Raw genomic sequence first — 14,729 nt, forward strand, 5'->3', positions numbered from 1 at the left:
ACCCGGTCAGAATATAATTTACATTGCTGGAATTCTTATAATTTGGTGATCATTTTGAATATAAACATCATATATTTTGCTTTAAACTTACAATTTTTAGATAAAATTTTTTCTCTAGGTAACTATGTTATCTTTTGTGCAAAATATATGACATTTATATTCAAAATATTCCTGGTCTTACAAGGAATCCAGCAATGTCAATTATATTTTCCTAACTTTAGTTTGAGGTTATCCCACACATCTCCTTGGGACGGTTGGTGGGGGGTGGGGGGGGGAGGGAGGGACCGACCGACCATCTGTTAGCCGGCTGTGTAGTGTGAGAGGGGGAGGGAGTTGAGTCCATTATTTGAATGGACATTAACTTGGCGACTGTATTTCTCTATTTCTCTTAAGTATTAATTGTGTGCATGTACCATCATAAAATTAAGATGTTATTTTTACTACAACATAGGTATGTGCCTTCAAAAAGTGGAGTTTGGGGGTCGGGCCGGTTTCTATTGGAATTAATCCCATATGTTCTGTTGTTCACTTAACGGGATTTCACTTAACGAGACCCTCTGGGTTCAATTGACCGCAAGTGGGCACAATGTGTGTATATATATATATATATATATATATATATATATATATATATATATATATATATATATATATATATATATATATATATATATATATATATATATATATATATATATATATATATATATATATATATATATATATATATATATATATATTTCATAAGCCCAATAAAGCACGCAGACTTCTACATACAATCAACACCTCATCCCGCCAGGATTCAAACCCACGGCCCACAAGCCTATGACTGTGACCGGGGAACGCTAACCACTGGACCACCAGGATACTAGAAGCAGTCCTAGACTTTGTTATATTTCACACGGGTGGTCCCCATTAGAGGTTTACGGTGCCATAAGGTCGTTGAACAGGCTTTGTGTGAAATATAACAAAGTCTAGGACTGCTTTTACTAGCCTAAAAGGCTGAGGTGGGGGGGAGGGACTGACGGAGCCAGCCAGTCAGCGAGGGGTTGGGGTGGTGGGGGGTTGAGGTGATAAGTTTGAGCCGAAGGTCTCTGTGTGTTTATTTAACAGTCCTACTAAGCTTCTCTCATTTTAAAATGCTAGTGATATGACCTAGGAGAATTTAATTAACATTGCTGGGATTCTTGTAAGATACTGATTTATTTGAATATAAACATGTTGTAATTCGCACTACAGTGGTCCCTCGGTTAACGAACGCCTCGGTTAACGAAATTTCGGTTAACGAACTGCTTCCCATAAGATTTTTAAATTCGGTTAACGAACAAAAATTCGGTTAACGAATTTCTTACGAACTGACCTCAACGTGTTTTCGCTTGCACTGGCCGGTCAACCAGCTTTAGTATTAGTCCTCCAATATATTAATCGGTTCTAGGGCTTAAATTCCTTACTATTCTAGTAAATATCAAGAAGTTTATACTATTCAATAATTTTAAAAGTTTAATATTCAATTTTTTAGTCATTTTAACAATTATTGAACATAATTGAAGGTAAAGTGACTAGTTTAATGCGCGGCATCCAGCCTCTTAACACGGCAAACAGGTTGAGATTCTCTTCAACTAAACGCTTTTTTCTGTGTTTCCAAGCAAATTATTGGTCATTTGGAAATATATTTTACATATTGACAATATATAATGCAGTGCAGTGTTGATTTAAAGAAAATAATCTTGAAATACACCAAGAGAACTAAAATTTTATGGGTGAAATGGTGCCATGGGGTGACTTCTCTTCCACCCAATGCCTTCTCTTCTTCGTTCTCCTCCACCCCCATTCTAATTCCCATCATCATCATCATCATCCAGGAGCCTTCTACATACACATCCTCAAAGTAAGTGAACTTTTCTACCATTTTTGGTGAATTTAGGCAATTTTCGGTGAGCTGGAACCAATTACCCAAAAACCCATTGAAACAATGGTTTCGGTTAACGAATTTTTCAGTTAACGAACAACCTGCTGGAACGGATTGTGTTCGTTAACCGAGGGACCACTGTTGACAACAATTTTAGTACCATAATCAAATTAGTACATGTTCACTCCAGCTTTGCACTAAGGTAATTTATTTCTTTTACGTTTCTTTTAGTATGGTGTGTGCATGTAAATGGATGAAAATAAATGAAGAAATATATGTAAATCTACCCAAAAATACAGTTGAAAAACTTTTTATAAAATGTACTACACTATTGTACACTAATGTACTACATTTTTTATATCTTGAGCAAAATATATGATGCTTATATTCAAATTAATCTCTGTCTTGCAAGGATTTCAGCAATGCAAATTATATTATCCTAACTTTAGTCTGAGATATTATATAAAATAAACATAAAGAAATCACCAATCTTTTGTCTGGGAACACAAGGAGGGTGGGAAGGGGGGGGGAGGGGGCAGGAGGTGAGGTGAGGTGACAGAATGTCTAGCGTTTGTTTGTTTATTTATTTGAGATAAGATTTGACAGTTGCCTGCGTGTTTATTTATCATTACTTAAGAGTGACTAAGCTCTTCTCATAATTTGCCACCCAAACGACCTGGGTGAATATAACTTACATTGGAGGGATTCTTGTAAGATAGTAATTTATTTGAATACCTGTATAAACAAGCTGTATTTGCAATAGATATAACAATTTTAGTACCGTAATCATTTAGTACATGTACAATACAGGTTTGCACTAAGGTCCATTGTTACTGTACAATATTGACTGAATTCACTAGATAACGTACGCCTGGCAGCACAATCTATAAGAATACGCGATGCATACGTGACTGTGCCCGCTGTAGGGCCATTTAGGTTCGCTAGGTCCCATTATTTGAATGTTTTTTTTCTATTTAAATTTTAGTTGTTTATTCCTTGATAGAGGAAGCGGGATCCTAGTGCTGTCACTTGGTACCCCTGTATCATAACACCAGAAGCAACTGGCCAGTGTCACAAGTATATACAGTACAGTACAGTCATCCTTGGTTATCGCTCCTAATTGGGACCCCGCCAATAACGAAAGTACAGAACCAATAGGATTTTTTCTAATTGGTTCATTTACCCAAGACCCAACCCCAAGTTTCCCATTTTATGACCATTTAAACCCACTAGATATATATATAATGTTATGGTAAATATCATAAACACACATAGGCATGGCTAGGTTTATTACAAAGTAATGAAAAGGGTACGCTTAATACTGTAGTCCACAAAACATGTACGTGTGCTTTTTTTATTTGGTCCCCCATCATGTGAGTCCGTTTTCTCTCACATCAGGACGCCTGAGTCCTCCGTTTTCTCTCTTAATCTTAGAGTGCATCAGAGACTTCGTTATTCTTAGTAATGCCACAGAATTTGAAATTGCAACCCCAATTGCAACTGGGGTTGCAATTGTAGAGGCAACTAGATATGTCTGATTACAGCAAATGTGTTATTGTCAATTTGTAGGTGAAAGATTTTATCCTCAATAGATGTAGGTTAACATTTCACCTGTAGGCAAATGCTTAAAAAAAGCCTAAGTAAGGAAGCATATTCTTTTAACACATAATATCTGACCAGTATGGGGAGGATCATCGTGTCTCCGTCAGGGGGTCGTGGAGTGCTGGTCCAGCAGGCATACAGTTTATTTTATTTTTTATTTTTTATTTTTGGTGGTGGGGGCAGACGTATATACGATCAGACGTTTTCGGTCAGACGCTAACCGGCTCGTGACATATATATATATATATATATATATATATATATATATATATATATATATATATATATATATATATATATATATATATATATATATATATATATATATATATATATATATATATATATAATATATATATATATATATATATATATATATATATATATATATATATATATATATACATATATATATACACCTAGACCCCGACTTACGACTACGTGGACTTACGACCGTCGGGACTTACGACCGCCTCAGATATAGATAAAAAATAAATAAATAAAATAAAATAAATTTAAATGACACACGCATTTTCTATACCGAAACGTTTCCAGTTAATGTAGTCTCCATGTATAATTAGAAAATTATGGGGGCCCCATGTGCATTCAGCTGACTACATTAAAGGTTAAGTGCTCAGTCATACTGTATCCATTCCTTATTATTTATTACTTTCACTGTACTGTATCCATTCATCATTATTCATTACTTTTACTGTACTGTATTTCATAAAGTGAATAACATAACATATGGGATTAATTGAAATGGAGTCCGGGCCGATCCCCAAACTCCACTTTTTGACGACACACAACTATGTTGTAGTAAAAATATTATCTTAACTTTATGATGGTATGCACACACAATTAATAATTAAGAGAAATATCAATAATATTAGGTTTTTTAACACTTACATTAGTAGAAAAAATGGCTGGGCACACGGGGATGGGCGGTTGGTTCCTAGGCAGAGGGCAGATTATTGGCCCTCACCTGTGTCACTTGTATCACTATCCACCACAGAGGCTTGCAGGGCCTCTTTGTCAAACTCCCCAAAGTCCATATAAGTCCATATCCTCACCATAATTATCACTATCACTATCTCACCATAATTATCACTATCACTGACTTGGGCCGGCTGTGGTGGGTGGCGGGTGAAGAACTGGTAATGTTTTGATGACTGGGCGACCTTGTGCGCACCATGTTCGCGCAGCTTACACAACATGGCGGATGGTGGGAGGTTTGGATCCAAAAATGGCGCGGCTCGCCAGCCGCTCCCGCGTAAAGGGGTACACGCACTGCGGAATGTGAGCATCCTGGGTTCCGGCAGGGCACCGCGTAAACGTGGAAACGCGGAATGTGGGACCGCGTAAAGTGAGGGTTAACTGTATATATATACAGTGACCCCTCCATTAACGAACTCAATCCGTTCCAGAAGGTCGTTCATTAACCGAAAAGTTCGTTAACCGAAACCATTGTTTCAATGGGTTTTTGGGTAATTGGTTCCAGCTCACCGAAAATTTCCTAAATTCAACAAAAATGGTAGAAAAGTTCACTTACTCTGGGGTGTGTATGTAGAAGGCTCCTGGATGATGATGATGATGATGATGGGATTTAGAATGGGGGTGGAGGAGAAGGAAGAAGAGAAGGCATTGGGGTGGAAGAGAATTCACCCCATGGCGCCATTTCACCCATAAAATTTTAGCTCTCTTAGTGTAATTCAAGATTATTTTCTTTAAATCAACACTGCACTGCATTATATATTGTCAATATGTAAAATATATTTCCAAATGACCAATAATTTGCTTGGAAACACAGGGAAAAAGCGTTTAGTTGAAGAGAGTCTCAAGCAAGATGTTACCTCCAGTGAAAACAGAGAGAGACTAACTCCTGTTTGCTGTGTTAAGAGGCAGGATGCCGCGCATTAAACTAGTCACTTTACCTTCAATTATATTCAATAATTGTTAAAATGACTAAAAAATTGAATATTAAACTTTTAAAATTATTGAATAGTATAAACTTCTTGATATTTACTAAAATAGTAAGGAATTTAAGCCCTAGAACCGATTAATGTATTGGCGGACTGATACTAAAGCTGGTTGCCCAGTCAGTGCAAGCGAAAACATGTTGAGGTCGGTTCGTAAGAACGTTATTTTTTTCGTTAACCGAATTGAAGATCCTTATGGAAGGCAGTTCGTTAATCGAAGGCGTTTTCGAGTGTTAGTTAAGCGGTCATAATAATAATATATATATATATATATATATATATATATATATATATATATATATATATATATATATATATATATATATATATATATATATATATATATTACAGTGAGTTCTGCTATAACGCGTGTTTTGATAACACGAATTTGCTCTAACGCGATTTATGAATTAGGTCCGATATTTGTATAACGCGAACGCTTGTTTGATATAACGCGATTTTCTCTTACTATTTCTCCAATTTTCTGGTATTAACTGTGAATATAGTAAAGAAGAATATCAACAAGAAGCGTTCTGGTGATAGAATTCCCGGTGATGATCGTAAAAGAAAGGATATAACACTTGAAGAAAAGCTCGATTTTATCAACCTCAAAATCACCCTTCTCCCCCATCAAGTAAAGTGTTACATTTACTGTATGATTTCATTATTAGATATGAATGTAACATTTATTTAGACTGTGCTATCCTTTGTGTTAGGCTAACTGCTAAATTTTTTCGATTTTGAGTAATCTGCACCTAACCCTATTTTCTCCATAAGCCCTGTTATTTCTATTACGCGATTTTCTATAACACGATATTTTACAAGAACACAATTATCGCGTTATAGCAGAACTACCTGTACTAGGTGCATCACCATCACTCTCAGTTATAGTTGTCAGGGCTTCCCTGACAAATCCCTCAAAGTCACTATCACTGGCTCTGGCTGGCTGTGGTGGGTTGCGGGCGAAGAACTCGGTAATGCTTTTTTGCCAGCTAGTGTTGATGTTGTCTTGATACACCTTGATGTACGGCTCCATAGCCTGCACCAGCCGGATATGGAAGACTTCATTGCGGTCATCGTCATGGTCGTTGGAAAGGAAGAGCTTCAATTTCTCTGCACACTCGATGGCACCCTTAATATTACTATGCGTTAACTTGTGTTCTTCTGAGATTGACGCACCATCTTCCTCTTCAGTGGCGTGATCATCTTCTAACATCTCGTCGGCAGTCATTTCAGGATCTCTGATCACCTCCAGGATGTCTTCGTTGGTGCTTTCGGAGAAGCCTTCAGCTGTAATACTGTGCGCAGCTTCTCTTGCAAGGTCCAATGCCACTGTCACAGACTGAACCTCACCAGTCACAGGTTGACTCCGCCTCTCACCTGGTATGCCATGCAACACATGCCTCCATGCGTGACGAATCGTAGCTATAGACAGCTGATCCCATGCCTCCACCAAGAAGTCTACAGCTTGTTTGACGTTAAATTTCTTCCAAAACTGTTTGACGAGAACTTCTTGAGTCACCACCTCTTGTTCCTTGTCCTCGTCGCTTTTACTCTCGCTGTCGGTGTCACCCAGCTTACGCAACTCATCCTTGGTGTTGGTACAGTCGTTCAGGAGCTTGAATTTCTTTGCCGAGTATTGTATGCAGCTTTAACATTGCAGATCAACTCCTGGTCCATGGGCTTGATTAATGACGTAGTGTTGGGAGGAAGGAAGACCACTTTTACGTTGGGATGACGATCCATAACTAGGGGCGAGTGTCCTGGTGCGTTGTCAAGGAGCAACAAAATCATGAATGGAACATTTTTTTGCTCGCAGAATTTCTTCACGTCTGGAATGAAACAGTCATCAAACCAGGAGAGTGACAGAGCAGAGAACATCCACGCCTTGCGTGCGGTCAGCCAGTAGACATTAATCTTGCTCATGTCCACGTTCTTGTAGGCGTGCGGCTTGCGTGCTGTGTGGATCACCGATAACTTGAGCTTACAGGTACCGGAGGCATTGGTGGTAAACAGGACGGTGATGTGCTCCTTCTGCAAATTCCGGCCTCGAATCTTGCTGCCATTCTTCACAACGAAGGTCTTGGAAGGTAGCTTTTTCCAAAAAAGACCAGATTCGTCCATGTTAAACACCTGGTCGTCGGTGTACTGTCCTTCCTCCATAATCTCACGTAAAAGCATAGGAAATTCCCTAGCCGCAACACGGTCAGCACTAGCTTCTTCACCACCAATGTTCATATTGGTGATCTTGTTCCTCTTCTTAAACCTCTGTAACCACCCAGAGGAAGCATTAAAGGGTTTGGGCTCTGTAATTCCCATCTTTCGTGACACAGCAGCATACAGTTCACGTGCGTACTCCTTAACAGAGCGCGTGTCCACCGCCATGTTTCGTCGCGCCTGACGCACCAAGTAGCTCACAAGTAATTTTTCCGTCTTGAAAAGCACCTGGTTGTGGAAATACTTGATCATAGAAGCATCTGTTGACTTTGTGATGTTCATGTGCTCCTTTATCTTGGCTGCATCCTTCTTTATAGTCCGGATCGTAGATTCGTTCACACCATGCTGGCGCGCCAAATCAACCTGTCTTGTTCCTTTTTCCAACTCTTGGATGATCTTGTACTTCACCTCGTAGCTTAAGGAACGTCGTTTCTTCTTTGGCATAGGGCGGCTGGGTCCAGGTAAGGAAAGGTTTCTCTCTGGGGGCGGTGGTCCGGCGGAAGCCATTTTACAGAACAATGGATGCACGATTACACGGTGTGGCCTGGAGGGATGAAACTGCCGCGGCTAGGTCAAGCGTCGTCTTTCCCCCCTCCCTCCCTCCCCCGGGTGGACACATCATATTACTTTAAACCAATTACAGCTAGCAGCGGAGGGAGGTAGGGATGCATGGCCAATCACAGTCCGATACGTCATATGACGTCACTGATAACGCAACAGAGACATGCACTGCGCAACCTTACCGCGCGGCTTGCCCAGGCGGAGGCAGGAGCAGGCGGGAGGGGCGAATCTAAAAATCTGCGTCGAGCCAGACACTCTCCGCGTAAAGGGGTGCGGAATGTGAGCATCCCGGTTTCGGCAGGGTACCGCGTAAACATGGAAACGCGGAATGTGGGACCGCGTAAAGCGAGGGTTGACTGTATATATATATGTGTGTGTATATATATATATATATATATATATATATATACAGCTAGACCTCGACTTACATCAAGTGGATTTCATTTAATCGCCGGGACTTACGATCACGAGATTTTTATTAAAATTTTTTTTTTTTCAAATGACACGATTTTCTATACCAACGTTTCCAGATAATGTAGCCTCCATGTATAATTAGAAAATTATGCCCCATGTGCATTCAGCTGACTACATTAAAGGTTAAGTGCTCAATCACACTGTATCCATTCCTTATTATTTATTACTTTCACTGTACAGGTAGTTCTTGCTATAACGCGATAATTGTGTTCTTGTAAATTATCGTGTTATAGAAAAATCGCTAATAGAAATAACAGGGCTTATGGAGAAAATAGGGTTAGGAGCGAGGATTGACTGTACTTTTAAATCCTAAAATACTCACACCCGTATATATATCCCCACATTGGGGACTTCATACAGTTGGTAGTTATTGAATTTCGTTATATCATTGTGTTATATCATGTTTTCAAAAGTTCAATTTCTTGAGAAAGATAATTAAAGTAAAGTTCTGATGTATTCTTTATTTTAAATTCATGTGCATATTGTAAATGATGGCTGTCAGCTCAGTTAAAATTAATGAATGCCTTTTGATCTGTATAATCTTGTACAAATAATGAAAAGTATATACTGTACAGGTTTTCAAAATTACCATGGGAGTATTGTAAAATAAACAAATTAAATAGGAAAGGTTCAATATATTCACAAGAGTCCCAGTAAATGCACATGGTGTGCCTCACTATTAGATGCATAAGTTAGAAAAGAACTTACCATTAACACTCATAATACAAAGGCTTTGATATTTCTAAAGTATAAAATGACTGTTTAGCTAATGATATAAAGAGCATACGAGAGAGGAGAGGGCAGCAGCATTCATTGGTTTGCACTAAAAATATCTTACAAGTGGATTCTTCCAATGACCTTGTGTTCACCATTAAAAGGATAAAAATGACCTGCTTCATTGTGGAGATTGGGTTCTTAACCAAGTTATGCTCTTCTACAAGGAGCCAAGCTAGCATCCTGAATGGGATTTGATGCATTAGATTTCTTTTCATCCATGCACCAGAACATTTTTTGTAGTCTATTAATATATTATACTAGTTTCAATCTTTAATTCTCAACTTTCGTAAGTATTTAATACAGAATTCTGCAAAAAGATTCACATTCTTTAAAACATACACTAGCTTTACAATATTCATTTCTGTTCATTTTTTGTGTCTGCTTAGTTCACCTATATTTCCAACGCTTCAAAAGGTGTTACCAAATGCAATGTCTAAAATATTTTGAAAGTTTTTTCACATGGCATTTTTGATTCTGAAGCTAAAAGTAATCACTCAAGACACAATTGCAAATAAGCAAAACATATGCCAGATGTACCGCAGCACTTGAAATGTAGAATTGGAATTAGGAGGGACATGCTACACTGTATGGTCGGGATCACTTGAATTATTTCTTCAATCTTGTGATGTCAATAGACTTAGTACAGTACTGTATGACACTTTGAATACCTGATGAATGGAATAATATTTGTGGTCACTGAATAGCAAATATTAAAGGAGCCATTCACAGAAGCAAACCTTCCTCTGCTGCCCCATGACCCAACAAGTTCTCATTCTGTTAATACACACTACTGCTTTGGATGTTGAAAGAGCACCATAAGAATAGATTTTTACACCTATATTGCATATTTCACTTTACCTATTGGTTACAGGATAAGGAAGAATAGCTTCTTTGCTAGCAAAAAACCTTCACACTTTGGCTTCATTTAAAAGCTCATTTACACTGTACAACCTATAACAGGAATGCAGTTCCTTGATGTACATTTGCATCATGTATATTAAAAATGGAATGACAAATGAATGACGTGATAATACCATCAGTCCCTAACATAAGTATGTAAGATTCTCAACGGGTACACAAACTGCACATACAGTAACTTTTAAATATCCTTTTGGGTATTCTGAAATGGCAAACCTTTCAGCGTCTGCACATCCAAAAGGCACTGGCCCATATAAGAATGTAAGACATAGAAAAAGGTACACTTTAGAAAACCTATAAAAAAAAATAATAAAGATCAAAAAGAGTTTACACTGGGTAGGTTGTAGGAATATTTGCTGGGCAGTTAAGATGTTATTTTGGACCTGCACTTTGAGATATTGGCCCAATAGGCTAAGATGTTGAGGAGACTGTCTTATACAAATAAGCAAATGAAAATTAACACTTATATAAATGGTCAACAGAACACAAAGAAAAGCTCGGGGATAAAAAAAAGTAGAAGCAGAAGAGATATAACCAAATGGTGTATAAATGAATCTGACAATCACCCAGTGTGCTCTAACCAGCTATGATGCTCCATCCTCATTCTCAAAAGCAGCTCCATCAAGCCCAGGCCCGACAATATTTTCCTACACACTTTCATACTGCAGGGAGACATCTGATGATCTTGGTTACTACACTAACAAATCATATGTATATTAGTATCAGTATATCTTGCATGTATTTCCTTAGTTCAGATTCAATTTGCAGTTTAACAGCCCAACAAATTTGGATAGTAATTTTGTGGTGCACTGTTGACAAAGTTTTGTTCCTCATTAAAACCTTATTTATTTCCAATCCTAATTTCAAATTCCTTGTAAACAAATAAAGAATAATTATAGATCTGAATTGAGCAAGTATACTGAGTTGCAAGACCTTGCTATAAAGTTTCAACAATTTCTCCTAAACTTTGTTCAAATCAATCAATAGTTAACATACCCTTATGATTTCCAATCGTCACTATTAAAAAAATTTCACATTATTGAATTGAAATTGTCAAATCAAGTGAAAAGTTCCTTGATACCACAACACACTTTGGCCCAACAGTAAAGCACAGGAAGCTTCACCACCCTAATAACTGAACAATAACAGAAAGAGTGGTTCTGAATGGCTGTGGTGGCTAAGCATTTAGTCTCTGTACACAGCCTTTAACTACAAGTCCAGGGCAGCCTCTCCCATACCAGTCACTTACTAGTGACAATCAGTTGGCAAGGTGTCCATTCTTCTAAATTGTTTAACCTTAGTACAAACAACTTGGTGATGCTGATCAGACAAGAACTCTTTTTCTTAGTACTCCTGTAACAGTTTACCGTGGCAGTTGTTCCTTAGATGTTCAACTACTGAGTAGCCAAGGAAGACTTTCCTTTGGTGATGAGATACCAGATATTAATTGACATTGACATACTGGTCATTTGCTCTACCAGTTTGCCATGCCAGGTTTATTGAGCGTCATAAAGTAGATTTGGCACGAAGATCCGCCTTTAGCCGATGAAAAGAATACCTAGAAGAGAAGATGGTTTTATTAAGAACAATGAAAGACCCAAATTAAGCACATGTGCACTCAATCTACTGTTACTGCAATAAGTTCAAATTACAAAGTCTCAGTATACATTATGTCTTCCACAAGAGTATTTTATTTTTAACACTGTCAGTTTACCTGAGTGAGACAAAACAAATGGTATAGCAGAAGTCAGTGTTGGAAGAAAGCAAATAATAGTTCCTTCACATGGTATGAACATATTGAAAGAATGGTAAAGTGTATATACTGTATATTCCAAGATGGATGGTTAGAAGGAAAGGGGGGAAATAAAAAACAGGATGGAGGGTGTGGTGAATGATGCACTAAAAGTGATGGGTATTGATATCAAGAGAGTATGTCATAATAGTGATTTGTGGGGATGGACATTCTGCTGATGGGTGATGATGGATTGTATGGAACAATTGTTTAAAAAAAATGGAGACTTGCAGAAGGAGAAAACCATAGCAGAACAACTTTTATAGCTGTTAGAATGAATGAATTTCAAGAAATGAAGGGAAAATGTAAGTGTGTATTTACTCTCTATTTCTTACTGCTCAACATTAAGCAGGAAAAAGTTTGAATATACAATGAAGGTCTTTCCAAGAATCATTTGTAATTTGTCAGCTCTATTCAAACCTTTTTAAAGCAGTAGGCACTGGACATACAATGAAATGATGTAGAACCATCAACACTAATGGTGATAAACAGTACAGTAGACATACCTTGTCATTTCGCTCACAGAGAAACTTAAGTTTCTGTGCTTTTTTGTGCATGAATACTCCATCCAAGTGGCCCGTTTCCACTGAACGTATCTCAATAGCCTTGTTGCCCCAACCCATTATCTGCCCTGTGCCTATGAATGCTACAGATGTTGGCATTTCTCCCCACTGCAACATCATATTCTTGGTTACCTGCAATTAAAAGTTGGGTATTATAATCTTCATTAAACAGTTTCAAAATATTGTCTTTTCAAATGAGATTACCTAGCTCAGGTCTAATAAAGACTATAATGTACATGGAATAAGCATTCTCAAGATGGAAGAATTCATGTCCTTAAAATTTTTTTTTTAAGTCTTCAAATATTTCTTACAGATACCTGTACTGTATACCCCGAGGACTAGTAACCCATAAAAAAGTATAAATATATAACAAATTCAATTAAAAACAGATAAAAAGTAAAATTTCTATAACCATTTTACATATTTTGAGTAGGATGAAATCTCCCAACATATGATGGTTAATGCAGGTTCAAGAAACTTGTATATATCCATCTGTATGACTCTTGAGGCAATGACCTCCTCGGCTCAAAATATGAGAACAGTAATTTTCACTGTTTCCTTTTTATACAAAACACACATTACACAACCCTTCACACTGTCACAGGATGCTTCCACTCTTCCACTCACCAAAAATATTTCTCTTGTACAATATTCTGTTTCTTCAACCTCCACACACTCCTCAGAACATACAGTAAACCTTCTTCCGTGTTCTGCACCTTTTAAACATGTCACACACACAAGAAATCTGTGCTGCAAGGCACACTCTTCCCCTTTACATCACTAACAAACTTTCCATCTGATTTCCTAATCAGAAAGTAATCAATCTGTGTTTTTGTTCCATCTGATTCAAATATAATCAACGACTAATCCTTTTCTTAAACAATGTGTTGCATACAACTACGTTTATTGCATCCCTGAACTCAAGTATTCCTTTTCCTTCCACATTTCTTGTGCTGTAACCTCTTCCATCATACACACCTTCATGCATGCCCCAACATGACCATTAAGGTCATCACAAAGTACTACTATGATCTCTCTTTCACCGAGTCCTGACACTACATACAAATTTTTATCCCAGAAATCATCCTTCATTTCTTCATTTAGCCCAACTTAAGAGGCATATAAATGATCGTCATAACAGTTCCTATCCTACTAGCAGTATCAAACCAAAATTCTTGCAATGACCCATTTCACCTCTAGTACTTTCTCCTCTCACTTTTGGTGATCAAGATCCTTACACCACCTGTCCTGGATTCACTCCCTTCCAGAATACATGTATATTGTAGCTATCAATCTTACCAATGATCATCCTTAGTGAGCTACCTTTCCACCCCGTTTCTTGCAGGCAGCAGACATGAGATTTTTACAGCTCACTGTCTCCACAACATACCCTGCTCTGCCATGCATCATACCTACATTTAGACTACTGGCTCTGAGCCTAACCTAACTTTGTTAGGATCCTTCATTTTAATCACACAGTTTCTTGTGTCTTTTATTCATGAAGTGTGTGGGTGGTCTTAGTGTGGCAGGTTTATTCATTCCAGTACATTACATATTATTTGTAATGGGTGGTGTTAAGATTTGGATGACAACCAGAAAAGTACTTCCCCCTACCACTGCAAACCCAGGTACTGGCATGCTTGCAACCCTGATGCCATAGCAAGTGCAGTCCAGTGGACTCAGGGTGAGTCACCACGACCAGCTTCAGGAACACCCTTCCATGTGCAATATGGCAATAAAGCTGCTTGCAACATTATGCACTTGATGATGGAGCAGCCTCACAGGACACTACCCCGTACCCTCAGTGCAGCAGCCCAGAAAATGCAGCAGAGGCTAAGGGACGGCCACAGCTCTGGTTGACCCGGCTACCATCAGGCATGTTGTAGCCGAGTTTTTGGCTGGATGCTCTTCCTAAAGACAACCCACAGGGTGGGAAC

At 38.2% G+C, this 14,729-nt stretch overlaps 1 protein-coding gene across 14 annotated transcripts in view; it reads right to left on the minus strand.

The window, feature by feature from the left end:
* Positions 1-9,188: 9,188 nt before the first annotated feature.
* Positions 9,189-14,729, minus strand: part of LOC121875834 (serine/threonine-protein kinase mig-15-like) — a 102,801-nt gene continuing 97,260 nt past the window's right edge. For all 14 annotated transcript variants that reach the window (XM_042380536.1, XM_042380543.1, XM_042380540.1 and 11 more), the window contains 2 exons: positions 12,736-12,924; positions 9,189-11,995 (listed from right to left, as the gene is read on the minus strand). In XM_042380536.1, coding sequence (XP_042236470.1) covers positions 11,912-11,995; positions 12,736-12,924 — 273 coding nt within the window. In that variant the 3' untranslated portion in view covers positions 9,189-11,911. The remainder of the gene's footprint in view (positions 11,996-12,735; positions 12,925-14,729) is intronic.

Source organism: Homarus americanus, unplaced genomic scaffold (assembly GCF_018991925.1).
Source record: "Homarus americanus isolate GMGI-L3 unplaced genomic scaffold, GMGI_Hamer_2.0 scaffold10188, whole genome shotgun sequence".
In the NCBI taxonomy this organism is placed as follows: domain Eukaryota; kingdom Metazoa; phylum Arthropoda; class Malacostraca; order Decapoda; family Nephropidae; genus Homarus; species Homarus americanus.